Source organism: Ranitomeya variabilis, chromosome 3 (genome assembly GCF_051348905.1).
Source record: "Ranitomeya variabilis isolate aRanVar5 chromosome 3, aRanVar5.hap1, whole genome shotgun sequence".
Lineage (NCBI taxonomy): Eukaryota > Metazoa > Chordata > Amphibia > Anura > Dendrobatidae > Ranitomeya > Ranitomeya variabilis.
The window spans coordinates 72,142,491-72,165,627 of NC_135234.1; the positions used below are offsets into that span (position 1 = coordinate 72,142,491).

Sequence of the window (23,137 nt, forward strand, 5' to 3'; positions counted from 1 at the left end):
TTGATCCCGGGGAACTTCTATCAATACTTTTTTAGATAGAAGCGATAGGATCTCTGATTCCAGAGCTTCTTGTTGTTGTTGACCTCTCGGAGATGTTACAATAAAAGAATCCCAAGGGATTCTATCAAATTCTAATTTTAATCCATTCCCAATAATGTCCAGAATCCAAGGACTAGATGTTATTCATTTCCATTTAGCAGCGAAATATTTCAATCTACCGCCCACTTCATAATTAACGGTACTTGTTACGTCTTGGGTTATAGGATCCGGAAAACAGAGCACCTTTTTGTTTTGGATCCTTTGCCTCCCAGCGCTCCCTTTGCTCAGTGGGTTTATTCCTGGTGAAGGGGCGTCTCCTGAAAGCTCTCCTGTAAGAGGGAAGGTACTGGTTAGGGAAGCCTTTCTTCCGCTCTCCTGCTTTATTTAAGAGCTCGTCCAGAGCTTTCCCAAATAGGAACTCACCCTGGCAGGGGATCGCACAAAGTTTTGCTTTGGCCTGTGCGTCCCCTTTCCAATTCTTCAACCAGAGTGCTCGCCGGGCTGTGTTTACTAGGCCGGCTGACCTGGCTGTTAGACGTAACGAATCCACCGAGGCATCGGCTAGAAATGCTACTGCATCTTTCATTAGAGGGATTTTCGACAGAATTGTATTTCTGGAAGCTCCACTTCTAATTTGTTCCTCCAGCTGCTCCGTCCATACTAGCAGTGACCTTGCAGTACAGGTGCTAGAGATGGCTGGTCTGAATGCCCCCGTATTAGCCTCCCATGACATTTTAAGCAAGGCTTCTGCTTTCCGGTCTAACGGATCAGTTAGCGTCCCTGAGTCCTCCACAGGCAAGACCGACTGTTTAGAAGTTGAAGCCACTGCAGCATCAACTTTTGGTACCTTTTGCCAGGAATTAAGTTCTTCATCACTGAAGGGGTAGCGTCTTTTAGCAGAGGATGGTAAAAATCCTCTTGTATGTTGTTTCTCCCACTCTTTTTTAACCAGCTCCTTAATTGTGGGTATGGCGGGGAAGGACCTTCGTTTTCTTTGTCCTAACCCCGCGAACATGATGTCCTGCGCTGACTTCTTTCCCTTCTCATCTGGGCACCCCATCGTGCTCCTGACGGCTTTAACTAAACTGTCTACACTGCTATTTGGTAGACAAAGCCCTCCTTCATATTCCGATGAACTTGGCTGGGACTCCTCTTCATCAGAGGATTTTTGCACTACCTCTGACTCCGAGCTTACTGGAGATCGGGACCTGCTGGGCTGGCGGGTACTGGTGCTACTTGTATGGGCCAGACCTTGCATCTCTTCCCGAATTATGGCTCTAACGTCAGATGGAGTCATTACGTTTTCTTGCCGTAATGTCAGTACGATGCACTCTGCACATAACCTCTTAGTATATGAGTCCGGGAGGGGTTGCAAGCATAAGGCACATTCTCTGTGTTTGGTTTTATGTGTCCTTTTCTTAGTCTAGAGGAAGGGGATATAGGAGGAACATATATCAGCATATGGGAAGAGACTCTTTTAAAACTCACCCAGTGAAGCTGACAGGTACCGGTTCTGGAGGCGGATTCTTAGCTGAAAGACCTTTCTGTTTGGTGGCAGATCGCTTTTCCTGGGATCGATCTCCACTTTTAGTGCTGCTCCTGGCGCTTGTCTCCTTACTGGGAGACTGCTCTGTTGCAGACAAGTGCGCTACATCGGGCGGTGAAGCCATACTTACACACACCGGCCGACGCTAGCGCTGCACTTTTAAATCTGGCGCCGAATCTCCTGCCTCCCCGGACCCAACCCGGAAGTGCTCCAGCGGCTTCCGGGTTAGACGCGCCGCTCCTCCTTACCATGCGGCGGCTGCTGGATAAGAAGCCGGCCGCTGAGCGCGCGCGTCCTCATGGATCCGGGCGGCCCAGCGGCACCGAACCCGGACCATGGCGATGAACAGACGAGGGGGGAGGCTGCAAACAGTGGCTCCCCCGCCGCTGCCTCTGGTACCGCAGCCCCTGCCGTTCCACCAGAGACTGACGCAGGCGGGTGCATGGCCCAGGAATCCTTTTTGGACTGCAGGTACTTCGGGGTTCCCATAGAAACAGGAAACCTAAACTGAGGAGGAGAGGGGACCGCCTCCTTTTATTCTGTAGGTTTCCTGTTCCTATGGGCGGATCCCTCTCTCTCATGTGGGGTGCTGTCGTGGCGAAGGGTAAAAGTACCAATGGGGTTTGATCGGAAAATTGGGGAGCAGTTTCTCAGCTTTCCTTTGTGGAATTACTCCATTTTCAACTGCTCTCCTCAAAAAAGTACACAACTCTCCTTTAAATCTAAAAGTGGGGTCACTCTGTAATTTGGTGTAAGTTAATTTATCAGATAACTGCCGTTCAGCTTCAGCTAAATATGCTGTCCTGGGCAGCAGAACGATTTTGCCGCCTTTGTCGGCGGGACGGATAATGACATCCGTCCACCCGGCCATTTCTTTTAGAGCCTTAGCCTCCTCCTGCGTGAGATTAGGGGGGGCTTGTTTATATATTAAGGCTTCCATGTCTTTTAAGACTAGTGTTTCGAACAAATCGATCATGTTGCCCGGGGAGGTAGGGGGCATGTACGTAGAAGGAACCCCACCTACAAACGGGGTATTATCATGGCGTACAGGGGTGTCTATATCTAATATGGGGTTATTCAGGCTCAGTAGGCATCTGGCGTCCTCATAGAGGTCAGCCAGTACATCTTCTTGAGCATTAGCCATAAAGCCTAAAGGTCCTACCTTACAGGGACATTCTCCTTCTAGGGGGGTGGACACTGTGGTACTGGATCTGAAAAATTTGTATAAATGGATTTTTCTTGTAGCCTTAAATAAGTCTATTTGAAAAGAAACAAAGTCAAAACTGTTGGGTATGCAGAAATTCAAGCCCTTAGATAGTAGAGAACATTGGGCAGAGTTCAACTCTCGGTGCGTCAAATTGACTATAAGATCTTCAGTCGGGGTATCTAGTAACGTTCTTGTCTCCATGAGACCCATTTTCTCTTGCGTCGCCATTCGGGGCCGGAATTTCCGTTTGCCCCTCCGTGTTTTCCTCCTAAAGGGATCGGAGCGATGGCCTGGTTTTCAGGATTGGTCTCTTCTGTTGATTCTAAATTAGTGGACATGCTTTCACTCAGACTAGAATCAGACTCAGTAGTTAAATAATCTCTACTGTTCTGTGGGTGAGATTTTTTCTTTTTGTTGAAACTCCGCCTTCGTTGTCTGTGATTATTTCCTGGGGTCTGTCTGTTGAAATTATCTTATTGTATTTTCCCCCAGGTGAATATATTGCCGGACTCGTAGTCATTTTTGTCCCGTAGGAATTTATCCCTTTTCTTCTGTTTTGTTTCAACTTGTACTAGAACCAATTTAGAGTCCAATTTTTTATTGAAGGCAGTCCATTGACTCTCTGATAGTCTATTGCGCAACTCAGTCTGTGTTTTCAAAATGTCCGCATTAAGCAAATCCTAATTTTGCATGTTAGATTTTAACACCAATTTCAATAAGTCTTCGGAACATTTCAACATAATCTGTTCCCATTCGGCTTTAAAAGTTGCATTGCCGCCATGGTGAGAAATGTCTTTCCAGACACGTAGACCTCTTGGAACTCGTTTATTGTCAACATAAGATTGTAACGAGTTGTTGGTCCAAAAAAGTCTGATCTCTCTCTCTGAGAGGTTAGTCAATTTGTATTCTAACGACCTTGTGCTAAGCATATGCACTTCATCCGTTTGTTCGCACTCTTTAAAATAATTATGCAGTCCTTGACCAGCCGGTCGAGGGTGCATACTGCTGTGCGAGATGTGCGAGATGTGAGCACATTGTGCATTTGGAAACCCAGATACTGGATCTAAATGTGCAGCTGGCAACACTGAGATCCATAGACAATATGGAGAGGAGTCTTCTGCTCACAGAGCAGACGCTCAATGGGATAGATGAGGAGGGGGATGGTAGGATGGAGCTGCAGGACAGTGTGGCAGTTAGCTGGGTGACAGATAGAAGGCGGGGCAGAGGGAAGAGTGCCAGGGAGGCTAGTCCTGATCTGGCACACCCCAATAAGTTTGCTAAGTTGGCAGATGAGGGGGGTGCCAGTACAGGGGTAGCATTGCTGCAGCCAGGCATGTCCTCTGAAAGCCAGAGGAGTGACTGCTCCAGTAAGGAGGGAAAAAGGAGAGCAGGGCAGGCCAGACAGGTGCTGGTAGTGGGGGACTCAATTATTAGGGGAACAGATAGGGCAATCTGTCACAAAGACAGGGATCGTCGGACGGTGTGCTGCCTACCTGGCGCTCGAGTCCGACACATCGCTGATCGGGTGGACAGATTACTGGGAGGGGCTGGTGAGGACCCAGCGGTCATGGTGCACATTGGCACAAATGACAAAGTTAGAGGTAGGTGGAAGGTCCTTAAAGATGATTTCAGGGAATTAGGCTGCAAGCTGAAAGCAAGGACCTCCAACGTGGTATTTTCTGAAATACTGCCTGTACCACGTGCCACGCCAGAGAGGCAACGGGAGATTAGGGAGGTTAATAAGTGGCTCAAGAATTGGTGTAGGAAGGAGGGGTTTGGGTTCCTGCAGAACTGGGCCGACTTCTCAGTTGGCTACAGGCTCTACGCTAGGGACGGGCTGCACCTCAATGGGGAAGGTGCAGCTGTGCTGGGGGAGAAAATGGTTAGAAGGTTGGAGGAGTGTTTAAACTAGGGATTGGGGGGGAGGGTATTCATTTTATAGGAGGGGAAGATAGTGCAGATAGAGACCTGGGCACAAATAAGGAAGTTGGGGGTGGCGGTGGCGGTGGCATGGGGGGTGGGGTTAGAACAGTTAGTAATTTAAGAAAGAATAGAGGTACAGAGAGTAACATAAAGTGCATGTATACTAATGCCAGAAGCCTCGCCAACAAAATGGACGAATTAGAACTAATGTTGTTGGAGCATAATTATGACATGGTGGGGATATCTGAGACGTGGCTGGATGAGAGCCATGACTGGGCTGTTAACTTGCAGGGCTATAGCCTGTTCAGAAATGACCGTACAGATAAGCGAGGGGGAGGGGTGTGTCTATATGTAAAATCTTCCTTAAAACCCATCCTGCGTGATAATATAGGTGAATTTAATGAAAATGTAGAGTCCCTGTGGGTGGAGATAAGGGGAGGGGGAAAAAATAATAAATTACTGATAGGGGTTTGTTATAAATCTCCAAAAATAATGGAAGCAATGGAGAATATCCTCGTAAAGCAAATAGATGAAGCTGCGACTCAAGGAGAAGTCATTATTATGGGGGACTTCAACTACCCTGAAATAGATTGGGGAACAGAAACCTGCAGTTCCAGCAAAGGTAATCGGTTTTTGACAACTATGAGAGACAATTACCTTTCACAACTGGTTCAGGACCCAACAAGGAGGGGGGCACTGCTAGACCTAATATTAACCAACAGGCCAGACCGCATATCAAATATAAGGGTTGGGGGTCACTTGGGGAATAGTGATCACAAAATAATAAGTTTTCATGTAACCTTTAATAAGATGGGTAGTAGGGGGGTGACAAGGACACTAAACTTCAGGAGGGCAAATTTCCAACGTATGAGAGAGGATCTTGGTGCAATTAACTGGGACGATATCCTGAGACACAAAAATACACAAAGAAAATGGGAGACATTTATTAGCATCCTGGATAGGACCTGTGCACAGTATATACCGTATGGGAATAAACATACTAGAAATAGGAGGAAACCAATATGGCTAAATAGAGCTGTAAGGGGCGCAATAAGTGACAAAAAGAAAGCATTTAGAGAATTAAAGGAAGTAGGTAGTGAGGAGGCATTAAATAAATACAGAAAATTAAATAAATTCTGTAAAAAGCAAATCAAGGCAGCAAAGATTGAGACAGAGAGACTCATTGCCAGAGAGAGTAAAAATAATCCCAAAATATTCTTTAACTATATAAATAGTAAGAAACTAAAAAATGACAGTGTTGGCCCCCTTAAAAATAGTCTGGGTGAAATGGTGGATGAGGATGAGGAAAAAGCCAATATGCTAAATGACTTTTTTTCATCAGTATTTACAAAAGAAAATCCCATGGCAGACAAAATGACTAGTGATAAAAATTCCCCATTAAATGTCACCTGCTTAACCCAGCAGGAAGTACGGCGGCGTCTAAAAATCACTAAAATTGATAAATCTCCGGGCCCGGATGGGATACACCCCGAGTACTGCAGGAATTAAGTACAGTCATTGATAGACCATTATTTTTAATCTTTAAAGAGTCCATAATAACAGGGTCTGTACCACAGGACTGGCGTATAGCAAATGTGGTGCCAATATTCAAAAAGGGGACAAAAACTGAACTCGGTAATTATAGGCCAGTAAGCTTAACCTCTACTGTGGGTAAAATCCTGGAGGGCATTCTAAGGGATGCTATACTGGAGTATCTGAAGAGGAATAACCTCATGACCCAGTATCAGCACGGGTTTACTAGGGACCGTTCATGTCAGACTAATTTGATCAGCTTCTATGAAGAGGTAAGTTCCGGACTGGACCAAGGGAACCCAGTGGACGTAGTATATATGGACTTTTCCAAAGCTTTTGATACGGTGCCACATAAAAGGTTGTTACATAAAATGAGAGTAATGGGGATAGGGGAAAATATGTGTAAGTGGGTTGAGAGCTGGCTCAGGGATAGGAAACAAAGGGTGGTTATTAATGGAGCACACTCGGACTGGGTCACGGTTAGCAGTGGGGTACCACAGGGGTCAGTATTGGGCCCTCTTCTTTTTAACATATTTATTAATGACCTTGTAGGGGGCATTCAGAGTAGAATTTCAATATTTGCAGATGACACTAAACTCTGCAGGGTAATCAATACAGGGGAGGACAATTTTATATTACAGGATGATTTATGTAAACTAGAAGCTTGGGCTGATAAATGGCAAATGAGCTTTAATGGGGATAAATGTAAGGTCATGCACTTGGGTAGAAGTAATAAGATGTATAACTATGTGCTTAATTCTAAAACTCTGGGCAAAACCGTCAATGAAAAAGACCTGGGTGTATGGGTGGATGACAAACTCATATTCAGTGGCCAGTGTCAGGCAGCTGCTACAAAGGCAAATAAAATAATGGGATGTATTAAAAGAGGCATAGATGCTCATGAGGAGAACATAATTTTACCTCTATACAAGTCACTAGTTCGACCACACTTAGAATACTGTGTACAGTTCTGGTCTCCGGTGTATAAGAAAGACATAGCTGAACTGGAGCGGGTGCAGAGAAGAGCGACCAAGGTTATTAGAGGACTGGGGGGTCTGCAATACCAAGATAGGTTATTACACTTGGGGCTATTTAGTTTGGAAAAACGAAGACTAAGGGGTGATCTTATTTTAATGTATAAATATATGAGGGGACAGTACAAAGACCTTTCTGATGATCTTTTTAATCATAGACCTGAGACAGGGACAAGGGGGAATCCTCTACGTCTGGAGGAAAGAAGGTTTAAGCATAATAACAGACGCGGATTCTTTACTGTAAGAGCAGTGAGACTATGGAACTCTCTGCCGTATGATGTTGTAATGAGTGATTCATTAATTAAATTTAAGAGGGGACTGGATACCTTTCTGGAAAAGTATAATGTTACAGGGTATATACACTAGATTCCTTGATAAGGCGTTGATCCAGGGAACTAGTCTGATTGCCGTATGTGGAGTCGGGAAGGAATTTTTTTCCCCATGGTGGAGTTACTCTTTGCCACATGGGTTTTTTTTGCCTTCCCCTGGATCAACATGTTAGGGCATGTTAGGTTAGGCTATGGGTTGAACTAGATGGACTTACAGTCTTCCTTCAACCTTAATAACTATGTAACTATGTAACTATGTAATTACCAGCGTCCTCCCGGCCAGCTTGTAAACTGCCTCTGATAGGTGCCGATTCTGGCTCCATAATGCGGAAGAGTAAATGAAAAAATATATATTTATATATTCCGCTTGACCGTTCCTTTACTATAATATCAAATGAGGTGTGCGTGCTAGCAAGACAAAATGTGAATTGATATGAAAAAGAACCAGAGCAGCACAACCTCAAAGACACCGAGATTCAACAACGTGAAATAGTCAGGAGACTGCAGAATATTCGGCAAAGGCTGGAGGTGCTAGCGTGAGGCAATGAGATCCATAACAACGACAAAAATAAGAAGAACCGCCATAGCACTCACCAGTCTTGCAGTTCAATGATTCTTTATTGATTCATATGAAAAACAACGAGTCTTCACAGCACGGGGGACGGGAGAAACAAAGTGCAGGAGTGCAACGGAAGCGGCAGTGAATCGAGTTGAGACTACCGTACCATGCCCGCAGGACGGAGCTTCCACTGGTTCCGGGCAACAATTCACTTTCTGCTTCCAATATAGTCCCCTAGATCGGGAAATCAGATCTGTTATTCGTAAACATTGGCATGTACTCGAGAGAGACAGGGAACTGAGGGGCAGAACTATAGGAGGCCCATTGGTTTCTAACAGACGAGGGACTCGCCTTAGGGACACTTTGGTGCACAACCGACTGACAGATGATAGGACTACCTGGTTCAGATGGATTACATCGTGGGATGTGATCGGACATCAGAAGGTATGTATCTTGTGCGTTTATTATTTTGCCAAGCGAGGGCCTGGAAATGGATTGAGAGAACAATAAATTATTACAACAACCGCTGTGTTTATTTCATTAAAATACTTTTAAATCATGTGTGTGTGTGTGTGTGTTTTCTAACCCTTTCAAACAATTGGATTAATAATGGATAGGTGTCATAATTGACACCTCTCCATTATTAATCTGGCTTAATGTCACCTTACAATAGCAAGGTGGCATAAACCCTTCATTACCCCATATCCCACCGCTACAGGGAGTGGGAAGAGAGTGGCCAAGTGCCAGAATAGGCGCATCTTCCAGATGTGCCTTTTCTGGGGTGGCTGGGGGCAGATGTTTTTAGCCACGGGGGGGCCAATAACCATGGACCCTCTCCTGGCTATTAATATCTGCCCTCAGTCACTGGCTTTACCATTCTGGCAGAGAAAATTGCGCGGGAGCCCACGCCAATTTTTTCCGCCATTTAACCCTTTATTTCAGCAGCTACAGCGCTGAAATTTTGCACATACGCACTACTAACATTAGTAGTGTGGAATATGCAAAAAAAAGGGGGATATGAGATGGTTTACTGTATGTAATCATGTCTCATATCCTGTCGGGTTTGTGCAGGAGAAATGAAAAGCCGGCAATTGAATTACCGGCTTTTCACAGATATCGCGCTGAATGAAATCTAAATACAGAATATATATATATATGTGTCTCAATGACATACATATATATATATATATATATATATATATATATATATATATACTGTATATATGTTTTCCCTAACATTTGAGCACATAAATCCATTAGATGTCGGTTTTGCAAGCCTGCGCGAAAATCTCGCAGTACGGATGCCATACGGATTACATACGGAGGATGCCATGCGCAAAATACGCTGACACACCCTGACTACGGATCAATATTTTGGGAACATTTCTCCGTATTACGGCCGTAGTACGGACGTATAATACGTGGCGTATTGTCTTACGCCAAGTGTGACTCCAGCCTTACACTTATCTGCTCATACAATGAAACAAAACAAGACAAATGCAGCTGTGAACAGAAAGCTGAGCTGCAGTGTAAAACATGAGGGAAGGAGACAGATCTGTTTGCGCCTAATGAGACAGGAAGGGAATTTCAATCTGACCTTTAGGTATCCGTATAATGGAGCAGAGCCAAAAGACAAAAACAAGACCGAACCTTTAGAATAAGTACAGCTATCCCTTATAGGTGGCGGCCTATACAGCTGCACATTCACGTATACGATAGAAGCAATGGAGGGGGTCCCATGACACTGATTAAATGGACACCTAGGTAATAAAAACGGATAAAGAACAGGGCAACATGAAAAGTTCATTGCTGGCTTGGAGCAGTAAACTATAAGGATCTAAGCGACACTCATCTACTGGCGTCCAACACTGTGGAGTCTGCGCTTACAGAGGAATGGGAGACGTCACGGTTCCACCAGCAGCAGGACAGCTGCCGCCTGTGATCGCCTGCAGCGGTCAGATGAACTAATCTGATGACTCGCTGCAGAGTTCAGACAGACAAGTCTGCATTCACCTTATCTACTATATAATTGTCTAAGGGTCACTTCCGTCTTTCTGTCTGTCCTGTCTGTCTGTCTTTCTGTCTGTCATGGATATTCATTGGTCGCGGCCTCTGTCTGTCACGGAAATCCAAGTAGCTGATTGGTTGTGGCCGTTTTGCCGCGACCAATCAGCGACGGGCACAGTCCGGAGGCAAAATGGCCGCTCCTTCCTCCCCACAGTCAGTGCCCGCTCCATAATCCCCTCCAGTCAACGCTCACACAGGGTTAATGGCAGCGTTAGCGGACCGCGTTATGTCACGGGTAACCCACTCCGTTACCGCTACTATTAACCCTGTGTGACCAACTTTTTACTATTGATGCTGCCTATGCGGCATCAATAGTTAAAAGATCTAATGTTAAAAATAATTTAAAAAATAAAAAATGGTTATATACTCACCGTCCGACGGCCCCCGGATCAGGAACAGGCCTTTCCCACTCCTCGCGACGCTCCGGTGACCGCTCCATGCGTTGCGGTCTTGCGAGACCGCTACGTCATCATCTCGCGAGACCGCAATGCACTCTTGGGACCGGAGCGCGCGAGGAGCGTCGGTAACCGCTTTGCCTGGATCCGGGTCCAACGGAAGGTGAGTATATAACTTTTATTTTAATTCTTTTTTTTAACAGGGATATGATGCCCACATTGCTATATACTGCGTGGGCTGTGCAATATACTACGTGGGCTGTGCAATATACTACGTGGGCTGTGCAATATACTACGTGGGCTGTGCAATATACTACGTGGCCTGTTATATACTACATGGCCGGCCACGAACAATCAGCGACAGGCGCAGTCCTGTGTTTTAAATGTATTATTCTAAAATCTTCATAAATAAACTACATACATATTCTAGAATACCCGATGCGTTAGAATCGGGCTACAATCTAGTGTATCAATAAGCCTCCGGCACCCCTCCATTTCATCAGATGTCCTACCTTGGACCACTTTTTGTAGGTACTAAGCACCACATATGAGGAACAGCCCCCAAGACCTGCCGTTATGGAGATGCTCTGACCCAGGTGGCTCGTCATCACGATGTGTCCATTATCACGGTTGCCCGATCCTTGAGCTTAACCTTCCAACTCATCGACTACAAGAACTGATCCTTCATTGCTCCCTTATGTATCCCATCCCATGACAGGTACCACTGCCAGGTCCTGAGCGCGTGCCCAACATACACACCTGACAAGAGATGTAGCTGTGGAGAAGGGGTTAAAGCGACCCTTTATTCAGCGACACTCTAAGATCTTATTACAAATGGTGAGATAGTAGATAAGACAGTTGCAGTCGGGGCAACTTCACAAGTCTATTGCTTTGTATGAAGTCCCGTAGGCTCGGGCCACCACAGGCTACTAGTGCGAGATGCAACAAATTCACCTAAAATAACTAAAAACCTGTGTGCATCAGCGTAAAACATTACAAGAACAAATTAGTACATTTTACATATTTTTGCATTTTGTTTTTACTGTCTCAAAATGCCCTGTTGTTGTGAGTATTGTCGGCGGTCACACACGGCCGGCAGATCAGTGCCACCACCTGGACTCTCGGATATATATAAGCGTCTTCTCGCCAAAACTAGACACACTATGCAAGGGAGGCTTTAAGTGCTCTGGGAGGGACAGAGCCTTTCCCGAACCTCTGCCTCTTGGGGTTGTAACTTGATTGACAGCTTAGTGTCTGTTATTTTTACTATAAGGGTATGTTCACACGATCCTGATTTCAATCCTTTTTTTTCAGGACAAAAACCGCAGCTCTTGGCAGAAAACGCAGGTGCGTTTTTGGTGCGTTTTTGGTGCGTTTTTGGTGCGGTTTTTTATGCAGTTTTCTCTGCAGATTGTCTGTGTTTGACACAAATAAAGCTTTAACTGCAGTGGGGGAAAAAAAAAAAAAGAAATGATGTCATTCCCTGTCCAACCCTTTTCTTCTTCCATCCTCCATTTTGGGACTAAACACCAAAATGAGTGGACGTGTTTTGAATGACAGCGCTCCGCAGAGTGCTGAGCGTAGGCCAGATCACAGCCCGCGGATCCAGCTCTATCCAGCTATTTAAGTCTACGTTCACATTTGTGGTCTGCGCCGCAGCGTCGCCACATGCGTCATGTGCCCCTATATTTAACATGGGGGCGCATGGACATGCGTCGCACTTGCGTTTTGCGCCGCATGCGTCACTGCAGCGCACGCATCCGGGCGCAGAGGACGCAGCAAGTTGCATTTTTGCTGCGTCCAAAATCAATCAAAAAAAGGACGCATGCGGCGCAAAACGCAGCGTTGTGCATGCGTTTTGCTGCGTTTTTGTTTGCGTTGTGTGTTGCGGCGCCGACGCTGCGGCGCACAACGCAAATGTGAACATAGCCTAAGTGCCACGTATTTCAGTGCCACGTATCATGTATTTCAGTACCACGTATTTCAGTGCCACGTATTTCAGTGCCACGTATCACGTATTTCAGTGCCACGTATTTCAGTGCCACGTATTTCAGTGCCACGTATTTCAGTGCCACGTATTTCAGTGCCACGTATTTCAGTGCCACGTATTTCAGTGCCACGTGCCACGTATTTAAGTGCCACGTATCACGTATTTCAGTGCCACGTGCCACGTATTTAAGTGCTACGTGCCACGTATTTAAGTGCCACGTATCACGTATTTCAGTGCCACGTATTTAAGTGCTACGTGCCACGTATTTAAGTGCCACATATCACGTATTTCAGTGCCACGTGCCACGTATTTCAGTGCCACGTATCACGTATTTCAGTGCCACGTATTTCAGTGCCACGTATTTCAGTGCCACGTGCCACGTATTTAAGTGCCACGTATCACGTATTTCAGTGCCACGTGCCACGTATTTAAGTGCCACGTATCACGTATTTCAGTGCCACGTATTTAAGTGCCACGTATCACATATTTAAGTGACACGTATCACGTATTTAAGTGACACGTATCACGTATTTAAGTGCCACGTATCACGTATAAGTGCCACGTATCACGTATAAGTGCCACGTATCACGTATAAGTGCCACGTATCACGTATAAGTGCCACGTGTCACGTATTTAATTGCCACGTATTTAAGTGCCACGTATCCCACGAAGATTTTCCATGGAGAACAGACACATCCAGAGATATGTCTGCTCTCCACGGCTGCAGCAACACACTGACAGGAGCCATAGTTCCTGTCGGTGTGTCACTGCGCATGCGCGAGCGAGTTTACCGGCGGTCATTGACCCCGGCACTCTCGCTTAACGGCAGTGCTGCGTGGGAAAGTTCAACGCAGCTGTACTGCCGTTAACCGAGACGCCGGAGCCATTGAACTCCGGAACAGTACGCGATACACTGCTAGGAGCTTCGCTCCTGGCAGTGTATCGCCGGAGAGCAGCCGATCGGCGTGGGACACTCGTTTTATGGATTCTGCGGACAGGGAGTATGAATTTGATTTTTTATTTTGTGATTTTTTCCTGGAGGATCGAGGGCTTCGCCTACAAGTGTGCTGTTGGTGAGTATATACTCTATGTTATGTGTTGTATGTACTGTACTGTGTGTCATGTATGTGTGTTGTGTGTAGGTGTTTTGTGTAACTTTACAATTGTGCTAAGTCGCCGGACACAGGGACAACTCTCCCATCCTAATACCGGATGGGAGTAGTAGTCCCATACGGCGACTTAGCACAATGGTGGCACACACGCATACACACACACACACACACACACACACACACACACCAAATCAATCAAACGGCCGACACGATCCCCATGCGACGGTATGCCTCCATGTCTCTCCGCCCACGCACTTCCGGTCGCTTCCCCGCACTTCCGGCTGCAGCGGTTCTGCACCACAAACCGCAATAAAACCCGCAGATATATTTTTGATCTGCGGGTTTTACTGCGAGTTTGACCTCACAATGGAGGTCTATGGGTGCAGAACCGCTGCTGTTTCGGGCAAAGAAGTGACATGCTCCTTCTTTTTTCCCGCAGCTATTCAGCGCGGTTTTGTTTTTTTTAATTCAGGATCATGTGCACAGCGGTTCCTGTTTTCCATAGGGTACAATGTACTGTACCCTGCATGGAAAAAAGCTGCGGAACCGCAGCGGCAAAACCGCTGCGGTTCTGCAGTAAAAAACGCACTGTGTGAACATGGCCTAAGTCGCAAAAAAAATTTTCGGATTACAAAAACTACAACCACAATGGTGAACAGAGGAGTAAAAAAAAAAAAAAAAAACAAAAGGAGAAAAATAAGTTCCACTGAAAAGAAGAATATGGCTCAAATCCGAAACGGGAGGAAAAGATATCAAGAGAAGAAGATTTCCACAAAAAAATAAAACACAGCACAGTACTGCCACCTGCTGGTAAAGCCAAACCAATACTAATGGCAGCAAGTACACCAGGATTTTATTTACTTTATTACACTCATTATTTGCTGATTAAAAAGGTACAGAGAATGGAGTTCTGGTCCATTTATGTGGCGCAGTCCCACGTTTTATGTTGTATAGGAAAGAGCAGTCTGCTTTGCACTAAACTAATTGTATGTAATATTAAAGGGAATGTCAGCAGGATTTCACCCACTCAAACTATTATTATGCACACGTGACTCTTGCAAAAACAAGTCCAGCAATACCTTTACATGGCCAGGCCCTTCCTCCATTACTGTCTCTTTGCAGAGGGTAAGCTGCCAGTGTAAGGAGAGCCGTGCAATGCTCCTCTGGGAACTGACTTATGCAAATTACCTCGTCAGAAAGCAAGAAAACTTGAACTCGACCTTTGATGCGGTCTCAGGAGCTGAGCCTGCATCTTTTCAGGCACATGATAGCTGATTTGATCACATGTCATGTGCCCCTAAGGGTATGTTCCCAGGGTCAGGAACCGGCAGCGCTTTGGATGCAGCACGTGTCCGCTCCGTCCAAAGTGCTGCCGGCTTTTGAACGCAGGTAATTCCGCATGTGTTCACTGAACAGTGCGGAATCACAGCGCCCAATACATTGGACAGGAAATTTATCTTGCGGAGACTGAGCATCTCCGCAAGATAAATTGACACGCTGCGGTCTGGAAAGACGCACCGCATGTCCGTCTCCACAGGGAAGCCAGAGGCGTCCCTGCATTCATAGTGGACATAGGATTTCTTCAAATCCCATCCACTATGCTGTAACATCTGGCCGCTGAGGGTTGGACGCAGCACAAATACACAGCGTCCAACCCACAGCGTTTACTGACTGTTGTGGGCACATACCCTTACAGATGAGGGTGGAATTGCAATGTTAACATGTTAAATGCCACTGTCAAGCTCTGTCAGCAGCATTTAACACGAGCACGTCATAAACCCTGCCAATCAGCGCCCCATCACATGACCGCAGTGCGACGATGGGATGGCATGACAACTTGGGGTCTGCAGAAGACCACCGTGCTCGTCATTACAGATACGGTGATTTCTGCTACACATATCCATCACATGATTACAGCTTCAAGTCTACTATGGTGACTGCTCAAGCAAAAAGGTAAAATCACCCCCCTTTTATGCCATTCAAAAGAAAACAATATATATATTAAAAAAAAAAAAAAAACACGTTTGTTATCACTTATCGCCCGAGCTATGAAAATATAAATTAACCCAAATGGTGTTAGGGATAAAATAAAAACTATCAAAAACACCAGAATTATGTTTTTTTTCTTTCAAAACATTGTATCTACCCCAAAATGGTATCAATAAAAATGTCAGCTCAGCGCACACAAAATAAGACCTCACCCAGCCCCAAAACCCAAAAAATGGAGACGCTTCAGGTCTCGGAATAATGCAACTTTTTTAATTTATTTATTTATTTTTGTTTTACAAACTTTGTATTTTTTTTTTCACCACATAAATAAAAAAAGAACCTAGACATGTTTGGTGTCTGTGAACTCGTAACAACCTGGAGAATCATAATGGCTGGTCAGTTTTAGTATTTACAGAACATGGTATAAAAAAAACAATTGTGAAATTACACTTTTTTTTGCAATTTCACCGCACCTGCAATTTTGTTCCCGTTTTCTAGTAGATGATACGGTAAAACCAATGGTGTCTTTCAAAAGTACAACTTGTCCCGCAAAAAAAAAAAGCCCTTATATGGCCATATTGACGGAAAAATAAAAAAAGTTATGGCTCTGGGAAGAAAGGGGGAAAAAATGGAAACCGCAAAAATGGAAAATCCCAAGGTGTTGAAGGGGTTAACAAGCCTTGCCTCATAACTTAGGATGAAAGCCAACCCAGAATATCAATTTGCAGACACGTTTCGGGGTGTTGCCCCTCCTCAGAGCAAAGCGTGACATCTGATTCGGCTGTATAAGGGTTAATGTCTCTCCTTGTAGTGAGTGACATGCCAGTGTAAGGAGACTTATAGGCCATGCCTTGCTCCTCAAAGAAATTAAATATGCAAATTGCCTCTTAGGCTTTTATCCTAAGTAACATGGCAAGGCTCGTTAATGGGTCATTACTAACTTTTAGGATTGCTACTTCCAATAGGTGGCACTAGAGTTCTAGTCCTTTTCTTCCCTGAAGAAGCAATTTGCTTGTGTGTTACTAAAAAAAAAAAAAAAAAAATCAGTGTTTGTATGCAAATGAGGCTGAAGCACTTTGGAAGTGTGGAAGCACGTGACAAGTTCCTGGCTTTCAATTTCAAAGCCTGAAGCAGTTAAAAGAAGTTGAAAAAGACATAACATAAGTAAAGAAAGTTGTTTTAACATTTCTGTTCATATTGTTTTTTTTTTTTGTTTTTTTTACAACATTCCAATGTAGAATCTGCCTACTAGAGATGCCACGTGCACAACACTAAGGGTATGTGCACACAATGTCTTTTTCATTATGCCTGGAACCCACCGCAAAAAAATAAACATAACACAAAGGAATGGAAATAACGACCATTGCTGTGCGCACACTCAGTCCTAATCGCTTTACTAGTTGAAAGTACAAGTAAAAGACGCCGGCGCAAAGAAAATGACAACAAACCCAACAGGGAAGAAAACCGCCGGCTTCTTGAAGTAGCCTCGCCTAGTAATACCTTGGCGGCTCTGCAGTTGGACTTGAGGCTCTGTGCACACGCTGCAGATTTTGCTGCGGATCTGCAGCAGTTTTCCATGAGTTTACAGTACCATGTAAACCTATGGAAAACAAAATCCGCAGTGCACATGCTGTGGAAAAAAACGCGCGGAAACTCTGCGTTGTTTATTCCGCAGTATGTCAATTCTTTGTGCGGATTCCGCTGCGGTTTACACCTGCTCCATAATAGGAATCTGCAGGTGTAAAAACGCAGGTGAAATCCGCACAAAAAATGCGGTAATTCCGCAGTGCGGTTTTCCTGCAGATTTACCAAAATCAGTGCGGAAAACTACGCACACAATTCCGCAGCGTGTGCACATAGCCTAAAGGGGTTTTCTGAAAGATTTAAAAAAAAAAAAAAAGAAATAACAGACTACCAGCGCACTTATGGTTGGAGATGGGGGGGAATAAATGGTCAGTACAGATTGTTACATTATTTTATCTACTGACATTCTTTTAAAATAAAGTCTCTGAGTTCTCCCGATTCTGCTGCTGTTTTGCATTCTGCCCCGAGACGCTCCATTGCAGAGATATTCACATTTGTTTATTTTGGAGCGCACTATGTGAAATCTCCGCTTATAGTCCAACTGAGTTTCTTCAGAGTCTTCACCTTTCCCTCCCAGACCCACCAATCACAGCTGATCTAGTAGTATCAGACACTGACGAGCTGTGATTGCAACGTTTCGGAAAGAGGGGTGAAAGTGTGCACCCCCAGAGAAGAAATGCTCATTTGATCTGCAAGCAGAGATTTCACATAGTGAGAATAATTAAGGCAAATGGACGGGACAAATCCTTTAACCAGCCGTGTCCAGCCAGGAAAGGATTCAAAATAATAAAAATCAGGCTACTTCACCTGCTCTGACCCGCATGGATCCAGAGGTCTGTGCCTTGACTGGAAGCCATCATCCCATTCTTCAAAGACATGACCACGGAGGCCTGTGATTGGCTGCAGTGGTCAGTTAACAGGATTGGCACATGATAGCAATCATAATCTAATCTGTTGTGAATTTGCCTTTTGGCTCCCTCTAGTGGCTACTAGTGATTTGACTCTGGGTATGTCATTCATCCCTTGTATGCTCACCTGGGTCGTTAGGTCAGGGGTGTTGCTATATAAGCTCCCTGGACCTTCAGTTCAATGCCTGGCAACGTTGATATCAGAGCTAATCTGTAGTGCTCTTGTCTACTGATCCTGGTTCCTGCTTGATTAAGCTAAGTCTGCTTTCTTGCTTTTTGCTATTTGTTTTTGTTTGCATTTTTGTCCAGCTTGTATATAATCTGTTTCCTGACCTTGCTGGAAGCTCTAGGGTGGCTGGTGTTCTCCCCCCGGGCCGTTAGACGGTTCGGGGGTTCTTGAATCTCCAGCGTGGATTTTGATAGGGTTTTTGTTGACCATATAAGTTATCTTACTACATTCTGCTATTAGTAAGTGGGCCTCTCTTTGCTAAAATCTAGTTCATCTCTGTGTTTGTCATTTCCTCTTACCTCACCGTTATTATTTGTGGGGGGCTACTATCCTACTTTTGGGGTCTATTCTCTGGAGGCAAGAGAGGTCTTTGTTTTCCTCTTCTAAGGGTAGTTAGTCCTCCGGCTGGCGCGAGACATCTAGCGACCAATGTAGGCATGTTCCCCGGCTACTGCTAGTGTTGGCGTTAGGAGTAGATATATGGTCAACCCAGTTACCACTGCCCTATGAGCTGGATTTTTGTACGTCGCAGACTTACTTGTTTCTCTGAGACCCTCGCCATTGGGGTCATAACACTAATCACAGATATGGGTGATAATAATAGCAGGAGCTGCGGAGTGCTGCGGCACGGGAGGGGCCAGGCTGTAAGTACTGCAGCATGGGAGGAGCCACAATGTCAGTGCTGCGGCAATGGGAGGGGCCAGGCTGTAAGTGCTGCAGCATGGGAGGAGCCACGTTGTAAGTGCTGCGGCATGGGAGGGGCAGGCTGTAAGTGCTGCGGCACAGGAGCCACGCTGTAATTGCTGCAGCAATGGGAGGGGCCACGCTGTAAGTGCTGCAGCAATGGGAGGGGCCACGCTGTAATTGCTGCAGCAATGGGAGGGGCCACGCTGTAAGTGCTGCAGCAATGGGAGGGGCCACGCTGTAAGTGCTGCAGCAATGGGAGGGGCCACGCTGTAAGTGCTGCAGCAATGGGAGGGGCCACGCTGTAATTGCTTCAGCAATGGGAGGGGCCACGCTGTAAGTGCTGCAGTACAGAAAGGACCACGCTGTGCATGTTTTGTCTGCTGTGCACGGCAGGAGGCACTCTATGGCGCACACTTTGGGGGCACTGCATGCACAGGCATTTGCTTTGAACAATTTGGCATGTAACCAGCAACGGATATGAGGCTCTTAACTCGCCGCGTCATAAAGATGTGCTGCAGCAGCCGTGTCCCCGGGGGGCGGCACCTGGAGTGAGCCCCGCAGCCTACATAAAGCACATACACAGCTGTATAGACGTCTGACTGTGGGAGGCGTGGCTTGTGTATTCAGGGGCGTGGCTAACAGCTGTAAAATCTTATTGGCCCCCGCACTTCACCTTCTGTCCAGGTGCCGGCAGCTCAGGTCACATGTCTGCGCCACTATCACTGTGAGACCCCCGTGACATCCCGCGGCCCCCTACCTTCTCCAGACGCGTCACCGGTCACCTCCTCCCACCAATCATTCCCCAGATCATCGGCCATCTCTCGCCGAGCTCCGCGCTCAAATCCGACAACTTGGATGTCCCCAAACACTTCACGTTCCACTCAGATCCACGTGTGTAGCTGTGGGCGGGGCAAGCGTTCCAAGCCTCGATCTAGAAACAAGCCACGCCCTCCCTCTGCTGATTTGTTACCAAGGTTGGTTTGTTGTGGTTTTTTTTTTGTTTTTTGTTTTTTTAAACAATCTTTATTAACTTGTCAAGCGTCAAGAGAAGACACAGGAACTAAACTAATTAGGAAACACAAGAAATGGTTATGGCCACAGATGACAATGACAAGATCAGTAATATTATACACATACTGATTAAATTAGTTATAAATAGATTACTTTATTAATCCCTTAAAGGGAATTTCTGCTTTCAGAAAAATCCCTGGCGCCCGTTTGTTTTATAAAAAAGCAAACAAACTGAGCTTTACTTACCCTCCCCGGGTCCAGCACTAAGTCTCCGATAGTCTAATATTTTTTGCAGCGCTGATGTCACATCAACAGCGCTGCAGCCGATCAGTGAGCTCAGCAGCTGCGCTCGATTTGACCGCTTGTTTCCCACTATCGGCAAGAATAAACTGGCAATCACGCTGCTCATGAGCAACTGAGCATGCTGATATAATACACAAACACACCCAAAAACATCAGCTCAGCACGCAAAAAAATAAGCCTTCACTCGGCCCCAGATCCTGAAAAACGGAGACGCTATGGGTTTCGGAAAATGACGCAATTTATTTGTTTTTACTAACTGGATTTTTTTTCACCACTTAAATACAAAAGAACCTAGACATGTTTGGTGTCTATGAACTCATAGTGACCTGGAGAATCATAATAACAGATCAGTTTTAGCATTTGGTGAACATGGTAAAAAAAAATCCAAAAATCAATTGTAGAATTGTACTTTTTTCCCGTTTTCGAGTACACTATATAGTAAAACCAATGGTGTCGTTCAAAAGTACAAATCGTCCCACAAAAAACAAGCCCTCACATGGCCATACTGACAGAAAAAAAAAGGGGGGAAGAAGGTGAGTGAAAAAAAGAAACGAAAAAACGAAAAAGGGCTCCATAGTGAAGGGAAGGCACAAATACCTCCACACCATGACCAGAACACATATTACCACCACATAGTGACCGAACACTATACTGATCATTAATATAAAAAATCACAATACTAATATTACCATAAGTGTCATTATACACAGGAGCTCTGTATATAGTGTCAGTGTACAGGTAATACAGGGATCTCCGGGATCATTGTACACAGGAGCTCTGTATATAGTGTACAGGTAATACAGTGATCACCAGTGACCTCCCTTCATGATTTGCAGTCCCCCTTCCCACCCACTTCATCATTTACTGTCCCCCACCCTACCACTTCATCATTTGCAGTGCCCCTCCACCTTCCCCCACACCCATTTAATTAATTTTATAAAGAAAAGTCCAAAGAAGGCAGAGGGAGCTGGAGCTGCGCAGCTGTTCTGGTTAGACAGAGGTGGAGCTCCAAAAAAGCTCCCAATGCTGAGGTGTGCACCACAGCGCACAGCACTTTAGTGCACGATGGGGCACAGTGAGCAGAAGCATAAGAGGCGGGGCCCCGGCCCCCTTTCTATACTGCTGCTCACCGGGTCCGGATACGGCAGTAATGTCCTGATGGCGGCCCTGGACTGGAGTAACCAACTCCAGGGCCCCATTTTCATCCACATGCACATCCTCAATCACAAATTTATATAACAATGAGTAAGATGCTGTCTTTGTCTGTACATAGTGAATCTGCTATATAATTGTCTAAGGGTCACTTCTGTCTGTCTGTCCTTCTGTCTTTCTTTCACGGATATTCATTGGTCGCGGCCTCTGCTGTCATGGAATCCAAGTCGCTGATTGGTCGTGGCAAAACGCCCACGACCATTGCCACGACCAATCAGCGACGGCCACAGTCCGGCGGCAATATGGCCGCTCTTTCCTCCCCGCAGTCAGTGCCCGCTCCATACTCCCCTCCAGTCATCCAGTCAGTCCTCACACAGGGTTAATGCCAGCGTTACCGGAGCGCGATGTAACGCACTCCGGTTACGCAGCTGTTATGACCCCAATGGCAGAGGATCTCAGAGGTTACAACAAAGTCTGCAAACACAAAAAACCAGCTCATAGGGAAGTGGTAACTAGGCTGACCGTATACCTGATCCTAGCACAACAACTAGCAGTAGCCGGGGAACGTACCTACGTTGATTCTAGACGTCTCGCGCCAGCCGGAGAACTAACTAACCCTATAAGGGAAAATAAGACCTTTCTTGCCTCCAGAGAAAAGACCCCAAAGTTGGATACAAGCCCCCAACAAATAATAACGGTGAGGTAAGAAGAAAAGACAAACGTAAGAATGAACTAGGTTTTAGCAAAGAGAGGCCCACTGACTAATAGCAGAATATAGGAAGATGACTTATACGGTCAGCAAAAAACCCTATCAAAATATCCACGCTGAATATTCAAGAACCCCCGAACCGACTAACAGTGTGGGGGGAGAATATCAGCCCCCTAGAGCTTCCAGCAATATCAGGAATCACATTTTGTACAAGCTGGACAAAAATTAGAACAATGCAAATAACCAAAAATAAGGAAGCAGGACTTAGCTTATCTTGCAAAGAACCAGGACCAGCAGACAGGAGCAAACAGAAATGAACTGATTACAACGATGCCAGGCACCAGACTGAGAATCCAGGAAGTTTAAATAGCAACACCCCTGGCCTAACGAACCAGGTGGGTACCAAGCTGGGGAAAGACAATCCCAGTGTCATACCACTAGTGACCACAAGAGGGAGCCAAAAAGTATAGTTCACAACAGTACCACCCCTTTAAGGAGGGGTCACCGAACCCTCACCAAGACCACCAGGGCGATCAGGATGAGCAGCGTGAAAGGCACGAACCAAATCGGCCGCATGAACATCAGAGGCGACCACCCAGGAATTATCCTCCTGACCATAGCCCTTCCATTTGACCAGATACTGAAGCCTCCGTCTAGAGAGACGAGAATCCAAGATCTTCTCCACCACGTACTCCAACTCGCCCTCAACCAACACCGGAGCAGGAGGCTCAACAGAAGGAACCACAGGCACAACGTACCGCCGCAACAAAGACCTATGGAACACGTTGTGAATGGCAAACGACACCGGAAGATCCAAACGAAAGGACACTG

At 45.7% G+C, this 23,137-nt stretch overlaps 1 protein-coding gene across 1 annotated transcript in view; it reads right to left on the minus strand.

The window, feature by feature from the left end:
- CMSS1 (cms1 ribosomal small subunit homolog) overlaps positions 1 to 20,074 on the minus strand; it is a 398,466-nt gene extending 378,392 nt beyond the window's left edge. The window contains exon 1 of the mRNA XM_077294137.1: positions 19,889 to 20,074. Within this exon, the coding sequence (XP_077150252.1) occupies positions 19,889 to 19,949 (61 nt within the window). The 5' untranslated portion in view covers positions 19,950 to 20,074. The remainder of the gene's footprint in view (positions 1 to 19,888) is intronic.
- Between the last annotated feature and the right edge of the window lie 3,063 nt (positions 20,075 to 23,137).